A 24153-nucleotide genomic window follows, 5' to 3' on the forward strand; every position below is an offset into this window, starting at 1 on the left:
TCTGCCTACTTGTGATCTCTCTCTCTCTCTCTGTCAAATAAGTAAATAAAAACTTTAAAAAAATTTAAGAAAAATGGGCTGGCCCATTGGTGGCGTTTTGGGCATCAGACCCAACAACAGACTCGATACCCTCATGTCCCTCTTTGTACAGGTGGCTTCCAGATGGGACAGGGGCCCTCTGCCCTGTGACCTGTGGGTGGGCTTGCTGCCCCCAGGATGTGGATGTGGAGAGAGCCTGGAAGGCTCCTTGACCCAGGAAGCTTCTCCGAACACTCTCAGCCTGTCAGCCAGCTTGCTCCAAGCCAGAAATTTATGGCAACTTTAAAGAAACAAAGAAGAGACTGGGGCCGGGGGCGGGGACTGCAGGCTGAGAGGGAGCTGGGGAGGGGGTGGATGTTTTATTGACTTCCTCTTAATTGCTGTAATTAAAAACATGTAAAGAATCTTTTTGTAACGACTTTGCCATTATCATTAGTTGTTAGCACAGCTGCCTTATTAATTTCTCGTTAGAACCCAATGCACAGTCCCTCTTTGGGAAGGGGGGTGGGAGCCAGAGGTGGGTCCTGCCTGGCCCAGTCCCGGCAGGAGCCTGGGAGGGCAGCATCACCAGGAACAGGCTGCGTGGAGCCCCAGGGCAAAGGCTTCCGCCCCTGGGATGCAGAAACCCACCAGGAGAGACGGAGGGGTCTGGAGAAGCAGCCGCTGCCCAGCCATCCTTAGACGGTGGGCATCTGTGTCACTGTGTAAGAGAGACCGGTGGACAGACAGACAGATGCAGGAGGGCTGCAGGGCACAGCCGGGAGAGCCCCTGGACTGGGACTGGGTGAGGATTAAGGAGGCACCGCTCTTAGCGTCCTGTTTGTGCACAGTGAGTAGCGGAGGGAGAGCGCCTCCTTGTCTCGCTTGCCTTACCCCAGCCTCAGCTCTGGAGAGCAGACATGTGGCCGGGAGTAAGCTGCGAAGGCTGCCAGAGTGAGAAAGCTGAAATGCTTATTCCGGGACACAAAGGGAAGAGGAAGCAAAAGCACAGAGAAGTTAAGTAACTTTCCCCAAGTCACACGGTGAGGGAGAACCGAGCCTGGATTTGAATGGGAGGGCGTGGGGGGGGGGGCGGTTCATGGCCGGACCCTACAGTGTCCTGACAGCGAGACAGGAGAAGGTGGAAGGCAGAAATGTTGGCTGTGAGAACCTGGGCTGTCCACTACCTTCCCTGAGCCTCAGTTTCCCCATCTCGAGATGCCTTCCTATCTCTCAGACTTGTCCTGGGCACCCATGGAAGAAAGACAGGCACATAATTACATTGGCAGAGGGAGCCTTCCAGAGGCTCTGCTCTATCTCCTTTGGCATCTCCCAAGGGACATGGGCTGGAATCCGTGTCTGTTCCAAGGGGTCTTGGGGCACGTGCCCCCCTTTCCAGGGGGATGAGGCCATGCTTCCTCCTTGTCTGTACCCCCTGCCTGCTGCACACATACACCAGGGGTCTAGAGTCCTAAGCTACCCAGTGCCGAGGCTGGGGCTGGAAACCACACTTCCTGACCCCTCCCCGCCCCCAAATCCATGGCATGATCCTATTTTAGGCGCGAAACCCTCCAGGAAGTACCTGTAAATCTTTCCATCTGCTCGCCTCTGCCGAGAGCCAAGAAGAGCGCCTCCCCCCCACCCCAGTTTGGTCTCTCTCTTCCTGATCTTAGATGGCAGGGTGGCGAGGGGGCTATTTTGGAATCGGGCGGCTGTGGGTTCAAGTCCTGCTCTGGCACTCCCTCGCCGTGTGACTTAGGCAGCCTCCTCCCCACCAGCCTTGCGGGGTAAGGTCGGGAGAGAAGGGTGTGCACTGCCCTTCAACAGGTGGGAAAGAGTGATGCTGTCGGTGGGAAGGTTTTGCGAGGTCTCCCCACTCTCCGCCCCCGGGATCCTGGAAAGTGTTTGAGGGGTTGGGGAACAGGTTGGGCAACAGATTCTTCAACTTCCACAACTAGGGAGAGAGAACCCCCCCCCCCCCCCACAGAGCCCAGATGAGACGAGTGTGTCCAGCAAGGGACAGGACGGGGAGGTGAGTTTCCCTTCTCCGTCCCACCGTGGCCACCTTGGGAGGAGAGGGGGCGCAGTGAAACCGTCATTAGCATATTAGGGTGAGTGTTTTTTCTCAACTGCCCCCTGGAGTTCCCAGGGCTTCCCCTCAAGCCTCTGGCTTTAAGTCCGAAGGGCTGCAAGCAGTAGCTGCTTCTTTATGACACCGCGGAGCAAGGCGGCTGTGACATTTGAGGAGCACTTCTTGGGGCTGGCCCGGGAGCTGCAGCTCGCGGTCAGGAATGGGGTGAACCTGGGTGTCCCCACTGCATTCGGTCCTCCGGGCCCTTCCAGGTACCTCTTGCTCTCTGCCAGGAACCACCTGCTGCCACACGGGCACAGCTAAGCAGCGGCCCCATGGAGCCCGGGAGCAATGCTGGCCGTGACCGTGTGCAGAGGCTCCCAAAGCCCAGGCTGCCACGTGGCTTTGAGGGGGGACAGGGACACTCCTGTGAGGGGCAGACGCTGAGCTGGCTTCAAGGGCCAGCTGCATCAGCCCACTGCTCTGCATTTGGTCAGAAGAGTGTGCGCCAGGAGCCCTTCCGTTCTGTGGTCTGTTTCTTTTTTCTTCGGTATGCTGCTACAGAATATTAATTCCAGCAGTAACGCTCACTGACTGGAGGAGTATTACGGGCAGGCGCGGGTCAGGTGCACGGGGCACAGCAGCTCAAGGAATTCTCTGGATGAGCCTAGATGGTCAGGGAGACCGTGTCCTGGATGGTGTTTCAACTGCACGCACACGGACTTGAACACACACGGTATCACCAACACCGAGGTGAGCCAAGAGGCAGACCAACCCCGGCGTGTGCCCTTCCACACAGGCTGGCACACACGTACACGGATACACCTGCATGTGCACATGGGTTGTCTCCTGCACGCGGGGCACGAAGCAGCAGACTCATGCTCACGCACATGCGTCTGCACACACGTGCGTGAAGCCACACTCACGCATGCACACTTGCACACAAGCACCCGCCTGCACGCGTGGTCCCTCTGGAGGCTGGTCTGCGGCTCTGCCCCTGCCCCGCGGGACCTCAGGCACCGGCTAAATGAAGCTCCCCGGGAGCTCTCCAGCCGCCGACAGTGTCCTGATCCATCATTTTAATTCTGGGCTTTTCCACTCCTCTGAGTGAGCTGAGTTGCCTTTAGTGCTGATTTATGGAGACAATCCGTCCTCCACTTTTGATTACGGTTGTTTTCCATAATTATTATCAACACTCCTCGCCTCGCTTGAGGTTTCCTTTTAGATTTCTCTCCCCTACTTCTGTTCGAGGAGCAAGCTCTCTCCTGGGCTAATTCAGAGGCGATCCCCTGTAGGCTTTGGATGAGGAGGTGTCCTTTATTATTATTATTTTTTTTAATTTCAAGGCTCACTAAGGCTTTCCGCGGTCTCATGTCCCACTGTGCTACCTCTGCTCCTGGAAGAGCCCAGAATGAGGCTGATTCTAGCACACAGCAGCTATTTCAGGAAGGGGGGCAGGGCGGGGACGGGGAGGCTGAGTCTCAGGAGGAGGATGTTGGTTGGTGCTCTGGGTCCCTGAGAGGCCTCCTTGTGAAGCTGCCTTCCCTTCTTCCGTTTGAGAACGTCCTTCTGGGGACCGGTGCAGGGACTACCGGTGTCCCTGTACTTCACTATCAGCTCACCTGGCTCCTCCAAACACCTAGACTCGTCCTCCCCGCCCCTCCTCTGAGGGTCATGGTGCCACCATAAGGCATCTCCCAATGACCCCGCGGACCGTGGGACCCGCTCGCCGTTATGGCTCCTGGGTGAGCAAGTCGGAGGAGGGAAAGGTTAGGGTCCGGGGGTGGGCACAGCATGTCTGTGGAGAGGAGTGTCAGAGCTGGAGAGGTTCAGACGGGCCATCGTCAAACCCCCAAGCCCCCAAGTGTGAGGCACTTTGAAAGAGGCAGCAGCTGGTCCCACGCACAGAGTGCTAAACCCTGAGCTGGCAGATGCGTGAGTCACTTATCAGTGGGGCAGCCTTGAGAGTACCCGGCAACCACAAAACGAGGGCACTCCCGTGATAGGCGGGAAGGGCCACCATCAGGGCCCAACGAGCATGGAAAGCTACGGCCGGGATTTGGCTCTGCCCCGAGCCTGGGGGTGGGCAGGAACCCTGCAGACCGCCTCCTGCTTCACACCCCTCCCGGCCCCCAAGTCGCCCATCATACTACTCACAGGCCACCTGGACCTCAGTTTGCCGCTGCAGCAGGGCGCCCATCCGGTTCCGCACGATGCAGCGGTAGGAGCCCGCGTGGGTGCGGTCCAGGCTCGTGATCATGTACCTGGGGGCAGATGAGACAGCCAGTGAGCAAGGCCGGCAGGTGCACAGACGCACATGTCACACTGGGATCAGTTGGTGGAGGTCACCCTCTTCTCCAATGGAGAGCACCAGGGAGTTCTGGATTTTATGGCCACGTCTTGGAGTCACAGAAAGGTCCCTATCCATAGAAATGTCCCTCCCAAGGGCAACTAGCCTTTTGCTCCAGTGCCTAGGGAGCAGCCTGCATTTTTTTCCCCATGGATGGAAGGTGCTGTGCCTGAGCCCTTGACCCTGGCTGTGACCTGGCCTCAGGACTGGAGGTCCTCTACGGGTCCTCTGCTGGAGGCTGCTGTCCTTTATTGCCTGTGACTCACAGGACTGGGAAAGTGGGCGTGGGGGCATTCTATTTTGGCCAGGTTCAGGACCGTACTGTAAATATTCATTGAAATGGATGGGGTCGGCAGAGGCAGGAACGTTCACATGTTTCCCCAAATGCTTTGCATCATCTCACTCTTAACGTTCCAGACAGCTCCCAGCTGCTTTGTGGAGGGAAGAGGCAGAGCCTTCCGAGCAGGATAGGACGGCTTTCTGTATGTGTGGGCCCTGGCACCAGGATCAACCCTTGGGAGGGGAGGGGCCCAAGAAGGACCCTCGGGCGCCTGCTCGGGGAGTACGTGACTGGCCCAAAGGGCAGCAGAGTCTGCTGCTGGGGGAAAGGCAGCCAGAGAGCAGGTGTGTGGTGCACTGACATGGCTTAGGGGCAGGGAAGAGGCCAGGCCAAGTCGGTGAGAGGGGCTTCTGGCAGGTAAGACACGGGCACATGGTGCTCTCTGGTGTGGAGGGGGCTAGTTCCCCTGATATCCCCTCTGGGATCACCTTTCCTGTCTCTGGCCAGTAGATGGCCCAGTAGGGACCTCAAAGGATTAAGGGGCTTGCGCCTCAGCATCTCCTCCACCCTTGGATATCCTAGCGTTTGTCCAGGTGACTTGGTGGACAAGCTCACTGCTGCCTGTCCCTAGGCTATGGCAACCCTGGGGCAGAGCAACCTTATTCTCAAGAGTTGCTAAGTTTTCTTTTACAGAAGTTTCAGCAGGAACTCACCACCACCATCAGCATCACCATCTCCACTACTACCATAGCACCACCATCACCACCACCAACACCACCATCACCATCACCAACACCACCATCACCATCACCAACACCACCACCACCATCATCACCACCAACACTACCATCACCAACACCACCAACATCACTACCGTCACCAACACAACGATCACCATCACCAACACCACCAACACCACCATCACCAAACACCATCATCACCAACACCACCACCATTGCCACCATCATCACCAACACCATTACCACCACCACCACAATCACCACCACCACCACCATCACTACCACCATCATCTTCATCATCACCAACACCACCATCACCACCAACATCACTACCATCACCAACACAACCATCACCATCACCAACACAACCACCACCACCATCATCACCTTCATCATCACCAACACCACCATCATCATCACTTCACAATTGTGAAACAACAACAGTTACTTTCTGAGTGCCAGCTATGCCTCTGGCGTGGTCTTAAATACTTTTCCTACGTTTTTTCATTTCACACAGCAGTTCCCAGACTATTGGATATCATGGACCAGTAACACTTAAAAAAAATGGGCTTGACATAAGACTGTCAACTTTTTACTTTGCCAAGTAAGATCATTAAAACCAACCAACCAAAAAGCAAACAAACAGTCTAGCAACCAAAAACTTAAAAAAAAAAAAAAGATAATATTAAAAAGTGCCAGGCAGGGAGAGAAAAATAAACAGAAATGGTCAGCATTTTATCTAAAAAGGACATTTTGAGGTCATAGAGAAGAAATGTAATTTCAGCATAAAAGCAATTTTAACAAATTGTAAACTTAAATTTTATGCAAACCCACTAATCCTAGCTTCACTCTCCTCGTTGTATGTGAGCAAGGGCAAACAGCTGTGGGGCTAATATGAGAGTCCTTCACTTAATTCCTGGAGGGGTGTATTTTCCAGTGCCCCCATTTTGGCAGGGGGGAGCCTGAGGTTCAGAGATGTTGCCTCACTGCCAGGCAGTCTCATAGGTAGGTGCTAAGAGGCGAGGCCAGGGTCCCACAGAACCTACCTGACCCCAAGCTCAGCTGTTAACCAGTTCAATGCACACATCAATTTCCAAAGGCCCCCACGCTTCCATCCTGGGACTCCCGAATGCTTGGCTCTGGCTGTCTCTGCAGCACGATTCAGAACCTTCTGGCTGTCCAAGCCTCTTATCTCTGCCACCGGCTGCAGCTCTTATCTGTCCCTCACTAGTGCAAGGTGTGATAGAGGGAGATAGCAGGCACCAGGCTCTGGCATATTTCCCCTTCTCTTTCCACCCCACCCTCAAGCCCATTACCAGCCTCCCTTGCCTCGGCCGCAGGGAGAGGAGAGAGCTTTGGGGAAACGGTCTGGGTCTCAAAAACGATGGGGTGACCGGAGAGGAGAGATGGCAGGTGAGATTGGCTAGAACGGCTCTCTAGCTTTGAAAACAGAGTCAGAAAATTATTAAAAAGCTGCAGGGAGCGGAATAGGAACAGAAATGGCCCCTGAAACTAACAAAAAGATGTTCAACCTCCATCACAATGAAAGACCAATCACAACAAGCCAATGTTTACACATCAGACTGCCAAAGACTTTCATGTCTGATCAGGCACAGCGCTGGCCAGAGTGAGGGGGAGGGGAGGTGTGCCCCCAGATCTGCAGGCAGAAGTGCAGAGTGGTCTGGCCTTTGGGGCAAAATCTATCAAAATGAGAACAGGCAAGCCTTTTGACCCAGAGGCTGCACTCCTGCGAGCTGGCCTCTTAGGTATGCGGCAATAATGTAGCAAACCAAACCAAGCCAAACACACAGGTGTAAGGATGCTCAAGGTGGCCTTGCTTTCAAAGGCAGAGAGAAACACACAACCAGAAACAATCCAGACGTCCGTCGAGAATGCAACCAGATCCGTTCAGCGATGCCGTAGCCGCAGGACGAACGAGCAGCCCGTGTCTGTCCGAAACGGAATGGTCTCCGAGACGCACGAAGCACGGAAAGGAAGTGGAAGCTGGAGAGGGCGAGATGCTCATGGAAACATTAACGCACGGAGGGAGGAAGCCGAGCAGTGCCCCGGCGGAGCGTCAGCGACCGGAGTGATGCCGGATGGTTATGGCTCTCGATAAGCTGCCGTGTGCGGACACGGGCAGGCTACCACACCCTTCGTTTGATGTTTACGATCATGCAAAATGACCCAGTAAAAATAATTTCAGTTTGTGGACCAGGAAAAAAAAAAAAAAAGAAGAGTGTAAATGGTATGATACCATGTGGGTAAATGAAACAGTATACACATTTGTACATATTTGCATAGGCACGATCACACTTACGGAAAATGTATATATTTGCATACGATACAAGTACCTAAAATGTATATATTTGCATAGATATCATGTAGGCACAGAAAACGTTTTCCAGACGGAGCTACTCGATGGATACCTGTTACCTCCCTTTTGGGAGAAGTGCTGGGTGGGGAGGGAGGGAAACTTCTATTTTTATGTCTTTCTGTGCCATCAGAATTTCTTTTATTGTATGCATATATTGCCTTTATTTTAAAAATAAAATGTAAAAATGCACTTTGAGCATATAATTTAAGTATACATTATAAAACAGACACCAGGGACTCATTGGATGCGGGTCTGTTTGCTGATGTCAGTGATGCGTGGTGAAATTTAAACTTTCATAAAAGTAGATTTCTGCAGAGGGCTCTATTTCTATTTGTTTCAGCCAGGAACCCCTGGGGCCCCGGGGAAGGTCAACTGGCTGCAGGCTGGCCCCTCCCCCAAGGCCAGAAGAGGGCCACTGGTCCTGGGCCTCCCGTCGGTCCCCCTGTAATTGAGGCCAGACGCTCCGTGGCCTGGCAGAGCCGGGTGCAGTCTCCTCTCCATCCCCTAGCCTCCCTCTCCTCCCCGCCTGGGAGACCTATTTCTGGGTGGCTGGCAACATTATTTAAAGTAACAGTTCCGCCCACTGCCTTTCCTACCAGGGAAGCCCGCTCATTCCACCCCAATGGCAGCTTCGGTCTCCCTGCCTCCCAGGCGGGTGGACGGGGCAGCTGGCCAGCATCTCAGTTTGCAAATCTAGTGTGTTGTACGCAGCCTTGGTCATGACAGTAGCCACGCTCGTTATCCGTGAAGTGCTGCCTTCTGGCTCCTCTGGACACACGCCACCCGCAGAGCCGTCTGCCCCACCCACCTGCAGCCGCTGACCTGGCAGGGAAGTGGAGGAGCCTGGCCCTGGCTGGGTCCCCTCCAGGGGCACGGGGATGGGTGGACTGCCCAACACCTGATCTACCCAAGGGGGAGCATGGCACTGGAGACAGCACTGGAGCCTCTGACTCAGGAAAATTTAGGCTTGACTTTTCCCTCTACTCTTTCTTTCTCTCTTTTTAAAAGATTTTATTTATTTATTTCAGAGATAGAGATAGAGAGAGAGAGAGAGAGAGAGCACGAGCAGTGGGGGAGGGACAGAGGAAGAAACAGATTCCCCACCAAGCAGGGAGCCTGGACCCTGGGATCATGACCTGAGCAGAAGGCAGACGCTTGACTGACTAAGACAGGTGCTCCTCCCTTTTACTCTTTCTTAGGAATGTGGGCTGGGCCCATTATAGAACCTCACAAGCCTCAGTTTTGCTGTCTGTAAAATGGGGACAACGATGCCATCTTTGATGGGCTCACCATAAGAGGCCCCAGACATAATCGCCAGGCATACGGCACGTGCGGCACAAATGCTTGACAGATGAGGGAGCAGGTGTATGAGTCCCTGGTGGGGAGTGGGAGGTATGGGGTGAGACGCGCAGGTTCAGAGCAGGTTCAGATCCTCCTGCCAGGGGACCCAGGAGGGGCTCACACCAAGCGTCAGATTCCCTTGCCTCGCAAATTCTCTGGCTTCCCCATGGGCGTGTGAACCCCAACTGACCCCAGTCACCAGTGAAGGACCTGCCATGGCCCCTTTACAGGTAGAGGAGCCTGATCTCAGCTCCTCAGCGGCCAGCAGAGGAGGTGCCCTGCTCTTCTGCTTCCTCAGGGACACTGATGACAGTGAAAATGACAGATCCGCTTCCAAAGGCAACTCCTCTCAGCGTCCTGACCCCAGTGGACTTCCTGCCGCCAGCCTGACCTCCCAACCTCCTGGTCACCTTGGTTTGTGTCCTCTGCGTGCAGACCCTGAGCTCTGGGGACGCAGGAGACGGCGGGGAAGGGGCACCTCTTCCTGTCTGACCTGAAACTTTATTCTCCCTCCGACGACAAAGAGTCACAAGTCACAGCTTGAGGGACTGGGGAACACCTGGAAAGACCCACCTCGAGACTCTCTCCAAGGACCACTTATTGATGGATTTCTTCTAGGAAACATATTCACAGGACGCAAAGACCCAGAGAAAAGGCACAGAGGAAACTTCTCTCCCATTCCCGTGCCCCAGCTGCCCGGTCACTCCCGGGTCCACGCGCGCACACACAGCTACAGCGACTCGCTTCCTGAGTAGCTTTTCAGAACCTCTCTATGCAAACACAAGCAAATGCAAGTTCACGATCCCTCCCCTTTACAGCAGGAGACTCGGGGCCTCCCTTAGCTGTTCTCCTTGCTTTGCGTGGCAAGGAGATCTTTCCATAATTGCACATGTGTGCACGTAACTGGGCTTCCTCAGGCTTCCTAACAGTGGCAGAGTGGCCAGCGCTGAGCAAGCCTTGCTTTGTCCCCATCAGTGGGTCAAGTGCAGCGGGGGAGAGTGGGGCTGGGGGGAGAGCCTTGGGGCAGGGCTTGGCCAGGGTGGGAGGAAACGACCCGCACAGTTCTCCGGCCCCCTCACAGTGTCCTGACTTGGCCCGCAGGACCCTGCGGCTCAGTGCCCTCCTCCGAGATGGAGAGATGAGCTGCCGGTGCGGGGCTCACGGTGAGGCGGGGAGGAGTCCGGACAGATGACGGACTCTCGGCAACACGAGCCCGGCAGGGAGAAAACGAGGACCTCACAAATGTGGCGTCTTCTCTGGCACCGGAGGAAACACACAGTGCCCTTTTCGGTTCGAGTCCTTGAGTGTCACAGTTGATATTTAAAATGATTCTTACGCGCATTAAATAAGATATTTCAATTCCACGAAGCTGTCAGGAGCTGATGCGGACACCACAAGTAATAGGCACACTCTCCTTGTATTGTCCTCGTTAATAAATCAGACGCCCGGAGAGGCACGCACGGATGCTCACACAGAAGAAGGGGGGGTGGTGCGCGTGCACACGTGTGTACACACGCATGCAACGCCGCAGACCCACCCAGGCATGTTCGCGTGTTTGCACCCACGTGCACACGCTTACACCCACAGGCATGCACATTCACGCACGCGTGTACGAAGTTGGGCACGCACAAGTATATTCATGCAACACACATACATGGGCACACACACCCAGCACGAGTGCTTGCGCACACACCCACATTTGCACACATGCATACCTGCACACACTGTGCATATGGTCATGCACATCTGTGCACACTCATGCAAGGTGCTCAGTGTATATATACGTGTACACGTGCATACTCACAGCCCAGACACACACTTATGGGTACACACGAATGTACACAGGTAACACTCCTGGGTGACCCCATGTCTAGCCAGTCCTATCTGAGGTCACCCCAGGAACCCCGATCCACCCTGTTTGGGAGGCCCCAGCACGCTGGGCTGCCGCACTCAGATGCACTCAGGACACCCGGATGTCCGGTCACGCATACACACACATTCTCTCCCACCAAACCACATCATCTAGGGGCAAGGGAGCCCCTGGGGACTGACCCCTTGATGCTAGGGCTTTTCTCTCCAGAAGGATTGTGTGTGGGGAGGAGGGAAGCTGGACAAGGAGGGACTGAGGTTTGGGGCAAAGAGATCCTCCCCACCCCGTGCCCCTTCTCCGGGCTCACTAAGATGTGGGCTCTCTGTGACTCAGCCACAAGGCCTTTTTGCCTCAAGTGAGCTGTGCTCAGACGGAGTGGGGGGTGGGGGTCGGTGGGGGAAGCAGCTGAGCCTCTCCATCCATTAGGGGGTCCGCGGGGGCTCTGGACCTGCAGGTGTCACCACAGACGGCCAAGACTGACACAGGCTGTGGGGACGGTGGTGGGTAGCTGAGCTCTGGGGACCCAGGCTTCCTTCCCTCTTTCCATGGGCTTTTGGGCGACAGGAGACACAGCAAGTCCCATTGTGCACAGGTGTCCTCCCAGACCTGGGGACACACACCCCGTCCCCCTTCTTCCTGCAGCAGGCAGACAGCACGTGCTCTAAGCACTGGCCACGGGGCGGCGTCAGGCTGGAAACGGGCCCCACCTCATGGGTTTGCTTTTGCAAAGATTCCTCAGGAAAGAAAGCAAAACTCTGTCCACAGTGATTTAAAGGGGAAAGTACATGTACCAGAAAATAGATAATAGTAATGTACCATTATATCATTAACGTAATTAGCACTAAAATAAAAAGCGTCATGTATCTAACATATATCAGCTCCGCTAAAGCTCACGATCCCGGAGGGGGCTTATGCTAACAGGAAGCTCAGTTCATAGATGAGAAAACGGCCCAGAGGAATTAAGTAACCAGCCCAGGTCACACAGCGAATGAGGACCTCGCACACAGAGGCAGTCTAGTCCACAGACGGGAGGTACTTCAGGGGACGTGAACCCAATAGTTTGGGGTCTCTCCTTTCTCTCCTTTCTGGGGTTTGCCTGGAAGAAGGAAGTGCAGACTACCTACATTCTTTCCCCTTACAGACAGACAGACTGCTGACGGAGGGACGAGAGAGAAGGAGAGAGAGACAGAGAGATGGCGGGGTGGGGAGAGACACAGAGAGACACACATGCAGGGCCACAGAGAGAGAGAGAACCAGAGAGCCAGAGAGAGACACAGACGCAGGGAGAGGCAGTGAGTGAGGGACAGGGAGAGACAGACAGACAGACAGACACACAGAGGCATAAGCTGCCCCCGCACAGGAAGTAGACGGATCTTGCGGGCGGCTGGTCCTGGGAGGATGATGTCAGGAAGATCCCCGCCGTGGTGAGGGCTGGCGGGGCAATTCAGGCGCCGTGATTTCTGTTCTTCTATTTTCAGCCTTTTCTAGCCTGTGCTGCAATTCCCCTCCCACACCTTCGGGAAGAGTGTTACGCACCCAAGTGGCTTGTGCTAATGGCGTCGTGGGGAAGGACCGGGGGAGGGGTCACCCTTGGAAGGGGGGTGGCAGCCTGGTGGTGGTGGTGGGGTGCTGAGGGAGGCCCGAGGGTCCTCTGGAGCAGGAGCAGGAGCAGGCATAGGACAGGCGGCACTGAGGCCCAGGCCAGGTGAGCATCACTGTCCCCAGGATCCTCGGAAGGTGTGAGACGGTCATGGGCTCACCCCTGACAGACTGAAGACATTCGGAGAGTGGAGGCTTGGGGACAGTGGGTGCCCCCACCACCTGGAGGACTGCAGGGTGGAGGGTGTCCCAACAGACAGAAGGAGAGGACCCCGACTCTGACTGCAGAATATGGGGAGAGGGATGCCGGGTCAGGTGCCGGGTCTACGCACTCACACCCCTTCTCCTGCCTCAGCGTCACCCCTGTGGCCACAGGGGGGTGGCTGGAACCTCGGGAGCGCCGGGGTGCCCCCAGGTGCGGGTGAGGGAGAGAGATGTGGGAGCAGCTGGGACTTGTTAATACCGCAGGCATCTGTGGCACCTGTAGCCTGCAGGGACCGGGCTGGGCACAGGTGCTTGGGAAGACACCGGCCTCCAGGAAGTGGAAAACTCACCGCTGGCCCCACTCTCCAGCTCTACCAGACTTCTGCCCCTCACCTCTCCGCCAGAGGCCCCTCAGCCCACAGGGTCCCTTTCTGCCGTCTGGCAGGGCTGTAAGCGCCGTCGGGCCCATGAACACATTCTTTGCCTACAGACCTAAAGCCCCCTTGACCTGTCACAGAGCTCATTTGCTTTCTTTTGAGATGCGCAGACGGCTGGCCTTGGAGAATGAAGGACCGGAACGTTCTTAGGCCACAGAGGCCAGCAAATCTGTTGAAGCCGCCTGGGCCCTCTGATTAGCCTAGTGATCTTTTAGCAAAATGTCTGTCATTTTTAAAGTCACACCATGACCTCAATGACTTCCTTTGGCGCATCTGGAGACCGTGCCCTCCTTTGCAGAAAGACAAGAGCACTTGTGCACAGCACCAGGCTCTCTTACACACACACTCCCCTTCCCGCACCGCTCCCCCCCACCCCTCCCCGCCGGGTAGCAAGGAACTAGAACTTCTTGCACAATCCCCCAAGCACCAAGACAACTCTGTACGTGGCATCATCAAGTCTGTACATCATCAAGAAACGTCAGAGAATGCTCTACTCCCTTAACTGATCAAACCCTGTTAAACATCTCTGGGCCATGCAGAAACTTCGGAGCCAGCTTGGGACAAGAGTCCGCCTTCTCCCCAGGTGGCTGGTCTTCTGAATAAAGCTGATATTCCTTTCCAATCAAAATTAGTCTCTCAAATAGTGGCTTTTTGAGCGATGGGCAGCCAAACTGGGGTTTCGGTAACAGGATGTCTCCTCCAGGAAGCCTTCCTGAATGCCCCCTGGGTTGTCCCAGAATTCTCTCCTGCCAGAGCTGGCACACTTGTCACAAGTGAATATAATGTTCTATGTGCCTGTATGTGTCCCCCTGAGGTCATGCCTTGTGCACAGTCCCGTGTCCCCTGTGCGCCACGCCTGAAAAAATGCTCAATGAACATTCTCTGGACGAGTAGAGGAGAGGGCCATGTAGACGGTCGCACACTGCTGCCCAGAGGTGTTCACATCCGAATTCCCAAAGCCCGTGAGTGTGTCAGCTTATAGAAGTGATGGTGGAACATGGTTCCCTAAAGAGCTAGGTTGACATCCTAACCCCAATACGTGCAACTGTGCCCTTATTTGGAAACAGCATCTTAGCAGAGGCAATGGGTTCAGATGAGGACACGAGGATGGGCCCTAATCCAAGATGACTGGTGACCTTGTAAGAGACACAGACAGAGACACACAGGGAGAAGGTCACGGGCCACTGCAGGCAGAGACTAGAGAGATAGGGCCACGGGCCCAGGAGCGCCGACTACACCAGAAGCTAGAGGAGGGTCACATGAAGGGGCCTGGGCACGGGGGCTTGGGAGCCGCAGACAGAGGGGCCCTGTGGACACCTTGATTTCAGACCTCCGGCCTCCAGAATGAGACAGAATCCAGGCCTATTGCTTTAAGCTCCCCCACCCCCGGTTTCTGGCACTTTCTGATGGCAGCTTTAGTGACTCACAGATGGCAACAGGGACTCCTCCGCTGTGAATTAGCTACGAACTCGAGATGGGGGCATGATCCTGGAGGACTCGAGGGGCCTGCGTGGTCCCAATTGTCCTGCTACAAGCGCGATGGTCCTGCTACAAGCGCGATGTGAGGACAGCAGAGGCTGGAGGGGTACAGAGCCGGATCCGAGGGGTACAGTCACCTCTAGAAGCTGGGGAAGGGGAGGACAGGAGGGGTTTTCTCCCCTCTTGCCTCGGGCAGGAAGGCTGCCCTGTTGTCACCTGGATTTTAGGGCTTCTGACCCCTGGAACTGTAGGAGAATGCGTGGGCTTTATTCTAAGTTACTAAGTGTGTTTATTTGTTATAAATACAAACTTATTTGTATTAATCCTACAAATAATACAAATTTATTTGTATTAATCCCAGCTGCGGTGGGAAGCTCATGCAGCCGGATCCCCCGCAGGCCGGGGCTGGAGCCGGGGCTGGGAACGTCTCTGAGACATCGTGGGAGGGGGCGGAGAGTCGGGGATGATGCCTGACGCTGTCCATTCTCTGCAGACCCTTACGAAGCAGGCAGCCGGAGGGCTGAGCTGGGCTGGTTGTTGCAGAATGGCCCGAGGCAGCTGCTCGGACAAGACACAACCTGTGGGCCTGGATCACTGTTCCTGATGGACGGTTCATTTGGGCAGCACAGGACCCTCTGCGCCAGGCGTTCCCTCCCTGTTCCGGCCTCCCTGCTTCCCGGGGAGCCCTGTGCGTGGCCCTGAGCCTCCCGGCTCCCACCGGGAGACGCCGCGACACTCGGATGGGTCCTGGGGCCTGTGGTCAATGAGAGGGCTGGTGGCATTATCGAGCCAGAGGCTGCTGGCACCATGACAGCCCAGGCTACAGCTGGCCGGGGAGGGTGTCTGTCCGCCCTGCGACCTTCCGGGCCAGTTAACTGCCCTTAATGAACAGGGCGAAGAACTTCATTAAGGGCTGCTATGAGCGTGGTGGTCCCCACAGACTTGGAGCAAGAAGATAGGTAGGGGCGGAGGGAGGCCCAGCGTGGCCACTCCGCAGGCACAGGTGGGACTGTCACTGTGGGGAGAGTCAGCGGGGACGGCCCCCACCCTCTCGAACAGCGATAAGAGGATCCGGTTCCGAGTGAACACGGAGAATGCATCATCTGCTCACCTCCACACCCACTGCAGGGGGAAGGGACCCCCGCCTCATTTTATAGCCAGGGCCCTGGGCTCCCAGCGACGGACCAAGTCACCTTAGGTCACCCAGACAGAGGGTGCGCAGCAAAAGCGACTTTCAATGTCAGGCCCATCTGAACCCAAACCCGTCCCGCCCCACACCTGCCCCTGACCTGCCGATCAGCGGGCACAGCCCAGAGGGCAATGCCTCCTGGGAGCTGCCAGCCTGGTCCTGACCCCAGGAGCCCCGCAGAGAGAATCACCGACGAGACGAGCCGAGAGTCACAGGATCTGGTATCATTTTGCAAAGCCCACGGTGGGACAGGACGCCGGGTTTTCTCGCCGGCAGCGGAGAGACGCCAAGACCTGTCTGGGGTCAAGGAGTTCAGGCCCGCAGATGGATGGAAGGAATCCTGAGGTCGGAGGGGATCCTGGGGGCCACTGCGGTTATTTATTGATTGATTTATTAGAAAGGAAAGAGAAGAGAAAGGAAGAACAGAGAGCCAAGAAGTGGGGCCCGTCTTCTGTCTACAGGGATGTTCAGGAATTTCTCCCAGGACTCTCTGCTGCCTCTGCCTCTGGGGCAGACAAGGAGGCTCCTTTGTCCTGGGCCGCTGGCACCTGGCTGAAATTCCCCAGGGGCCTTTTTCTTTTGACACATTGTAAGAGGCTTGCTAGGAAATCCGGGGCCTCCAGGAGCCAAACTGCGTGTGCTTTGTGACCAAATCAGGGAGGACCTGGCGGACCTCACTAACCGGCCTGCTTTGCGCTCTCTCTCTCTCTCTCTCAGCCTCTCAGCCTCCCACATGCAGGGGGAGGCGCTGTCTTTACGGCCTGTCTGCGCCCCTGGCAGAGATGCGGCCTCCTAATTAGACCCGCCGGCGGGAGGGAGGGCTGGAAAGGGGCCACCGGGAGCCTTCTCTCTCCACGCTGCAGGGACACATGGAGGCTGGGGAACAGCCCGAGCACAGCCCGAGTTCTGAATTTGCCTACGTGCGATTCGTCCCCCCGAAAAACCCCAGGTAAACGCACGAAACGCACACAGCGGACTCTGGCCGCAGACCCAGACTCCCCACGCACACCCCAAGCATCCTCAGCCCCCACCCCACCCCGCCCCGGGGTCTGCTCCTACAATTTTCCTTTCCAGCCCAGACACCGCTCCCTCCCCCAGCTCACAGAAACTGGGGAGCTGCAGCCTTCAGCCTCCTACTTCCTGAAGCTGACCAACCCCACGGCAGGCCCCTTTCCGAGGCGGAGGGCCGGAGTAACTGTAGGATTTCTGCACTTCTCACCCACCGAACACACGGGAGCCTATGTGATTGGCTTTAGCGGGCTGCTCTCTTTTTTTTAATGGGTCCCTAATGAAGGTTTTGAGTGGTGTTCCTGCACCCCACCCATCTCCCCCATTAGCCCTATGGTTTTTATTGCATGCTTTTGCATAGTGTGATGGTTTTTGCCTTCCAGCAGAAATGACTGCAAAGCGCTTAGGTCGGTGTCCGACGCTTGGGAAGCACTCGAGAAATGTGTCCTCGTGTGTGCTGTTTTATTAATCATTCGGCCCGGACCGGGGGTGGGGGTGGGTGCACGACAGGCCAGGCACGGAGTTAGGCTCTGAGATTGGCAGCAACAAGACAGAACAGTGAGACCGTGCGTCCAGGGTGCCATGCCGCCTTGTGCTGAGACAGCGATGTGACTGCCACCACTGTCCCCTGCTTAGAAACACACTGCTCCCCAGCTCCACTTCCGGGCCATTCCGCTCCTATCGGTTCCTGTTGCTATCCGCAAGACACCGTGCTGCCTCGGGAACCGAACCTAGGCCCCTGGGCATCTCCGTGTCCCAGAGCACAGGAGGGAGCGGGGATTCGTTTAGCTCTGAGCGGGAAGGACTTTCTTACGGCCCTTTTTATCACCACACCACACAGGATAATGGCGAATTCACACCAAGGAGGTGGGGCGCATGGGTGTCTCGGAGGGGGAGCCCTGGGTGGGCTCGGAGGGCGGGTGATTGCATGAACTCTGCCAGGCTCTGCCCAGCCACGTCCTGCTCCCTGGCCTTCACCAGGCCAGATGTTTGTGGCATTAATGAATGTTGATGAGGCAGGAGGATACAGCCCAGGCACCCTGGGGAGGTCCCCAGCTGGCCCAAGCAGGTCAGGGGGAGGCACGCTGGGAAGAGACGACCCCGGCCACCTTGAGTGCCTGCTGTTGGCAGCTCCGGCAGGGCGGGGGATGAGATGCCCATTCCATTCCTCAGTCCTCCAGGAGACCTGGTTCAAGGTCAGGATTGACGATTTTCCTCTCTACTACCTGGCGCCAGGCTTCAGATTTCAGTGCATTTCTCCTCCCTAAGTCCTGAGGCTCAGGCACCCAGGCAGCGCGCTCCTGACTCCGCGGTCTCTCCCCTCATGAGAGTCCTGGCGGCCCTTCCGACGAGGTCAGAAACATGCCCCAACGACCAACAGCACCGGGGGCTGTGCAGGGCGTTGTGGGGGCAAATGCTCGCGGGGCGGTGGGCACTGGTGGAGAAGGAGGGTTTCTGACCGTCAAATGTGTTTTACTTGTTGTGTGACCTTGGGCAAGTTGCCTGATCTCTCTCTGCCTCCATGTCCTCATCTATAAGATAGAGGTAATAATAACAATTAATAATAACCTAAACCAGGTATCACCTTCAGTCCCTTGTATTATGAAAATGCATTTATTCCTCACTGGCTACTCTGTGAGGTCAGAATTAATTTTATCTGAATTTGGCAGATGAAAAAGTTGAGGACATCAAGGCACAGAGAGGTTAAGTAACTTGCCAGAGATCACACAGCCAGTAAGTAGCAGAGCCCCAGGGGGCTGCCTCTAGATTCTGGGCTCTTAACCACCAGGCTCTAGTCCCTCCCTGAAGGCTGGTCATGAGGGTGTCAGGACAGGGCACCTATGATGGGCTTAAGATGGGGCCAGTGTGAGGAGTGACGTAAGCACCTGCTAAGAGTGAGCTGCCCCTGGGTTATTAAAGTTATTACTTTTCACTTAGTCATCCAACCTGCAAGGAGGGAGCACTGCCCTCAGCCCTGAGAGCCCCCGTAACCAAGGACCCACAGCCCACTCATCCAGGACAAGTCCTTGCCCGGAGAGCAGAGCCAAGGCTGGGGCAACCAGAGCAGCCTCCCCTCCCCACCCTGCTCTGAACACCTGCTCAGACCCCAGGCAGCGGGCTCTGAACACAATCCCACCGGCCCTGACTTTTCTGGCCTCTGTCCAGCGTGCCTCACTGCCACCTCTGCCCATTCTCTTTGGGTTTTCTAAAGTCACCCTCAAAAGAGACTTCAGGGGAACGTACTGGGGGGAACCGGGCCAGAACGGCGTTAAAGAGTCCCTGAGGACCCGCCTGGGAGCTGCCATCTGGAAAAGGTAATCCGTGTGCATGGTCAGGCACCGACCAGATCGGACGCTGGGAGCCCGAAGAGCATGGCTCTAATATTTCTCAACAGTTCACTTAAATGTGGGGTCTATTCCTCCTGTGACTTGCTTTCACCAATAGAATCTGGTGGAACTTTCTGAAGCCCAGGCCCGAAGAAGAGCTGTGCAGCTTCTGCATTCACCTCTCAGAGCGCCAGGCCCTGAAACCACTAGGCCATGAAGGATGGTACGCCATGGGAAGACAGACCAGCAGCACAGCTGTCCAGTCCAGCCCAGCCCGGCCCAGCCCAGCCCAGCAGATGGCCAGCAGAATGTACCTTCATGTGTGCCCAGCACAGACCAGCAGAGAAGTGAGAAATCACGGTTGTTCAGTCATGAAGTTCTGGAATGTTCTCCTGGACAGCAGTAAGTATCTGACCAGAGGTTGTGGCCAAGGTCAGGCTGAGCATGCTCCTGTGGGCAAGGTCCCCCATCTCCGTATACTCCCAAGGGGTCAAAGGTAAAGGAGAAGGTACAATGGTTGGAGTTTCTGGACATGCTGTGGGTTGACCCCTAGAGTCTGTGCCCGTGGGATTGTCTTACTTGTTTACTATTCCCCATTCTGCAGGAAGAATGGCCTCTCCCCTCCCTAAGTCCTCTGTGAGCCCCACCTGCTCCCTGCTGACACTGAGCCCCCAGAGGTTGCCACATGGAGCTGTGACCCCTGCTCCCAACCCCCATCCCTCCTCCCACTCCCAGGAGGCTCTGCATACGCAGACTAGGGCGGTGGGCTGGGAGCAGGTTGCTTCCTTGGCCAGGGTGGGAAATTCAAAGTCACAAATACCTCGGCACCCCACTGGTCAGAGAGCAGGAAAGTCCTCCTCTTGGGAGGACAAAGACACAGGGCAGAGACCATGAACCTTCCCACATAGTGACACCCCAGGCAAGGGCCAGAAAGTGGCTCTGAGGGGTATGGATAGGGAGAGAGGAGTCAGGCAGCGGTAGCCCCCAGGAAGAAGGGGTCATTACCAACTCCCCAGGCATCTGTCTAGACCACTTGCCTGCCTGAGCACATAACTGAGTCAAGATCTAATTAGTTTCTGTGTCGTGGCTGAAAGCCAGAAGTGGGGGAGGCCCACAGGAAGATCTGGGGCGGGGGAGTTCTCAGGGCACGCTGGGGTCTCCAGTCCAGCTGTGTGGGGAGAAAGAATGAACATCTCATTTCCATATATTGGACTATCCCAGATAAAAACCATATGTGCCTCTGATGGAGACCACCGCTCCCCGCCTCCCCAAGGACCTCGGGCCACGCCTGCCCGCCCCGTGCCCCTCTCTGTGCACTGGTTCCCAGGAATGAGGGCCAGATTTAAATCTGTCAATTTCAGGTGATGAATGATCAAGCCCTTCCTCATTTGCATGTTAAGTTTCCTTGCGGTAGAAATAAATAGCCTCTGTTCATCAGAGCTTTCTTTGGGAGCCTTTCATTAAAGTGGAGACAAGCGCTTCGCCCGCACGTTCTATTCTGCACTCTGGGGGATCTGGGGACCTCCGCTCCCCATCCCAGGGCTGTTGGGATTGGCTCTGGAGAGTCTGCCGGTCCCTGCAAAACGGGAGGAGGGGAATGGGCAGAAGAGAGAGCGAGGCTTGTGTGTGCCCACCTGTGTGTTCTAGAATGTTCCGGCAGTGAAGCTGGCAGCTAGCTAGTGCACATCCCTTGCCCCATCCCTAATTTGTTGTGTAGCCCAGGGCATGTCATTTTATCCCTTGGTTGTTAGTTTCTGCATCTGTGAAACAGGAACCTAGTAAGTGCTTCGTGGATTCCTGGGTCCACCTGTAGGCGTGAACCCCGTGAGTTCACAGCGTGTGCGCCCGTGTGATGGGTCCTGCAGGGAGCCCACACACGGGCCCTGGATGGACACCCGGAGCTGTGTCTACTGCAGATGTCATCAGAGGAAACACAGCATACGCCCTGCCTGCTCAGGCTTCAGGGGGCCCACGGGGCACGGGGAGGACCTCCCTGCCCCACCTGCGAGGGCTCTCAGGCCACGGCACCTTGGAGTGATGCTCGCAACCCACCTGAACCCATGGGGACACTAGGAGAACGCAGCAGACATCCAAGAGGACAGAGAGGCGAGGCCAGCACCTCCTGCCTCCTGAGGGGTTCAGCCTGCCGGCAGAGGACATGTCACTGAATCAGCCGGGACCTCCAGTGGAGTCTCTGCCTTTGATCAGCCCAGAGCACCGCACGACCCGGGCACCCGGTCAGACCCGAGCAGCACTGCATGGGAGCGCAGGGGGTCTGGGCTGGAGTGGCCGTTCTGACCCTCACACCCGGTCTCTGGTCTCGGAGGAAAGCCACTGTCCTCTCTGGGTGTCCTCTCAGGGTGTCCCGGCTGTAGGACCGAGGGCTCAGCCCAGATGCAGGCGGGGACCGTGGGAGCTACCCAGGCCCTGAACGTGTGCCCCCAGACCCCGCACCCTCAGCTCGGGGTCCAGCGAGGTGACACCCACCATTCATCTCCCGCCTCCGCGGGAGTGGGGGGGGCCCACTTCCTCCCCCAGTCAGGACCCAGCAATGAGAATGTGAGAGCCGGGTTGCTATGGAAACGGAGACAGCCAATGCTTCAGAGACTTTTGCTTCTTGTTTCCCTTTTTCCCCTTACATTTTGAACTTATTCATCTTAATTGACATAATTATTGCAACGTCAGCCAGAGGCACAGGGAGCCAGCTGTGCCCCTTGCCGCCCACCACCTGCCCTGACTCTCCGGGGCTCTCCCTGTCGCCTTTCTCCCGGCTTCTGTCACTCACCAGCAAACCCCGAGGCCACAGCTGGCCCTCTGAGGTCCAGGAAGAACCTGTCCTAAAGCAGGGGGAGGCCTGCGCCCCCGTGCTCCTGGGCACCTGTGGGAATGGGGTCGGGGATGCTCCCCAGAACTGAGAGGCCGTGTCCTCTCCCAGCAGGACTGCCGGAGCCGAGGAGCAAACCCTTCTGCCCTTCTGCCCGTTGGGTGAATGGACTTGGGCCAGGCCCTGGGTCTCTCCCGGCCTCGGTCTTCTCAGCTGTCCCCCAGATTTGTCCTATGCGCCATCCCTCCCTGAAACAAATAAAGCTTCCAAGATACTCAGCTCGTTGCTACTTGGATTATCGGGAAAAAAACAAAGAAGCGTGGCCAGGAGAGTCCCCCATGAGCGTGGCCAGCCAGTCCTGCCCTCGGGTCCTCCGAAGCCGGGCCAGCTGGGCTCACACCAAGCCAGCCACTGACTCGAGCGTGGCAGGAAGCCTGTGTGCACGGGGGCAGCCCTGGCTCCAGCTGGGAGGGTCTGGTGGGCACGGGGGCCTCGCTCTCAACCACTGGTTCTCAATGGGGTGGATGTGGCCCCCCAGGGCACACCGGGCAGTTCTGCAGACATTTTGGGTTGTCCCATTTGAGGGGGGAGGGGGTTGCTGGCACGTGGCAGGTAGAGGCTGGGGATGCTGGGAAACACGGTGTAGGGTACAGGGCAGCCCCCCCCCCCAACAAGAAATGCTCCAACCCCAAATGCTAGCAGTGCCCAGGTTGAGAAACCCTGCTCCTGTGGTCTTCCTTGTGGGCAACATGAGTGTTGTCTGGGGGAGGGGGGTCCCTTTAACTCTGCTACGACCCCCCCCCACCCCGCCGTCATTGGAAGCCTGCCCTGTGTGTGCACACGCGGGGTCGGCCGGGCTCCTTGCAGCGCTCCTTCCCGCCCAGGCCGCTCAGGAGAGGGAGGAGGGCCTCTGGGTCAGGGGAAGGACAGCACGCTTGGCTGGGGGCCTCTCCCTCCTCCCAGCCCACCTCCCCCATCCCTCCCCAAGGATTACGACATCTCTAAACTCGTTAACTTTTAATTACTACCTTCCCTCTGCCTGAGTACACTGGCTCCGTGCCACGTACATCTCTATTAAAATTCGATTTATGCCCATCATAACTAATTCCTACACTCCGGCTTTCTCACCGGCAGCCTTCAATTTTCAGACAAGATGTCCAAGCTCACGGCCAAATCAGAGGCCCCTTCCGAAGAGGCTGGCAAGGGGTGCGTGGGTCCGGCTTTGTTGTGGAAGAGAAACCTGGACCTCCTAGGAGCAGCAGAGTGAGACCCTGACCAGGCTGAAGGAGTGGGGACAGCCTGCCCTGCGGGGTGGACATGGGTGGGTGTCTCTGGGCTGGCTTCCGGGCCACCGTTTCCCATCACACAGCCCCTGATGACCAGACACGCTTCTGCGTGCTTCACCTCACATGACATTCATGACCCTCTGGGAGGTGGCGACTGGTGTCATTATTCCCATTTGACAGACTGGGCAACTGAGGCAGGGGTCACCTTGAGGGTCCGGACTGGGATTCATACTGGGGAGGGGGGATGCTGGTGCCTTGTCAAGAGAGAGTGGGCATCACAGGTGTGTACAGACGGGCCAGGTTGGGGACAGGCAAAAGCAAAGGGTACCGAACAGCAGAGACCACTGGGAGAGGGCTCCTTCCGCCCTTGAGCCAAGGGTGTCGGTGAGAGAGGAGACGGGACAGAAGGGCAGGACCAGGACACCGAGGGTCCTGAGGCTCCCTTGACTCAAATCCTCCAGAGACCACCCACCACTTACCGGACGCAGCCCAGAAGGTTCTCAGGCTCACCCCTGCCCCCACACTGTCCCTTTCACGAGCCCCTCATCCAGCTCTCTTCTCTCCCCCTGAGGTCACCTCTGTCCCTCAATCTAGCTGACAGTTGTTAGTGTCCCACAGCTGCTGACGCAGCTGGCCACTTGGTCCTTCTCACGCCCCCCTCTGTGACACCCCAGTCTCCGTCGTGGCCAGCTGGCTCTGTGCTGCTGGGCAGGTTTTCACCTCTTGTTCACCTGCCTCCCGGGCTCTGAAGCC

General features: G+C 56.6%; 1 protein-coding gene across 2 annotated transcripts in view; it reads right to left on the reverse strand.

Annotated features, from left to right (window-relative positions):
* The window catches only part of SDK2 (sidekick cell adhesion molecule 2), a 249400-nt gene that overhangs the window by 100268 nt on the left and 124979 nt on the right, over window positions 1-24153 (reverse strand). For both annotated transcript variants that reach the window (XM_082707630.1, XM_082707629.1), the window contains exon 3: window positions 4247-4353. In XM_082707630.1, the coding sequence (XP_082563756.1) occupies window positions 4247-4353 (107 nt within the window). The remainder of the gene's footprint in view (window positions 1-4246; window positions 4354-24153) is intronic.

The sequence above is a fragment of the Mustela nivalis genome (assembly GCF_964662115.1).
Source record: "Mustela nivalis genome assembly, chromosome: 17".
NCBI classification, from domain to species: domain Eukaryota; kingdom Metazoa; phylum Chordata; class Mammalia; order Carnivora; family Mustelidae; genus Mustela; species Mustela nivalis.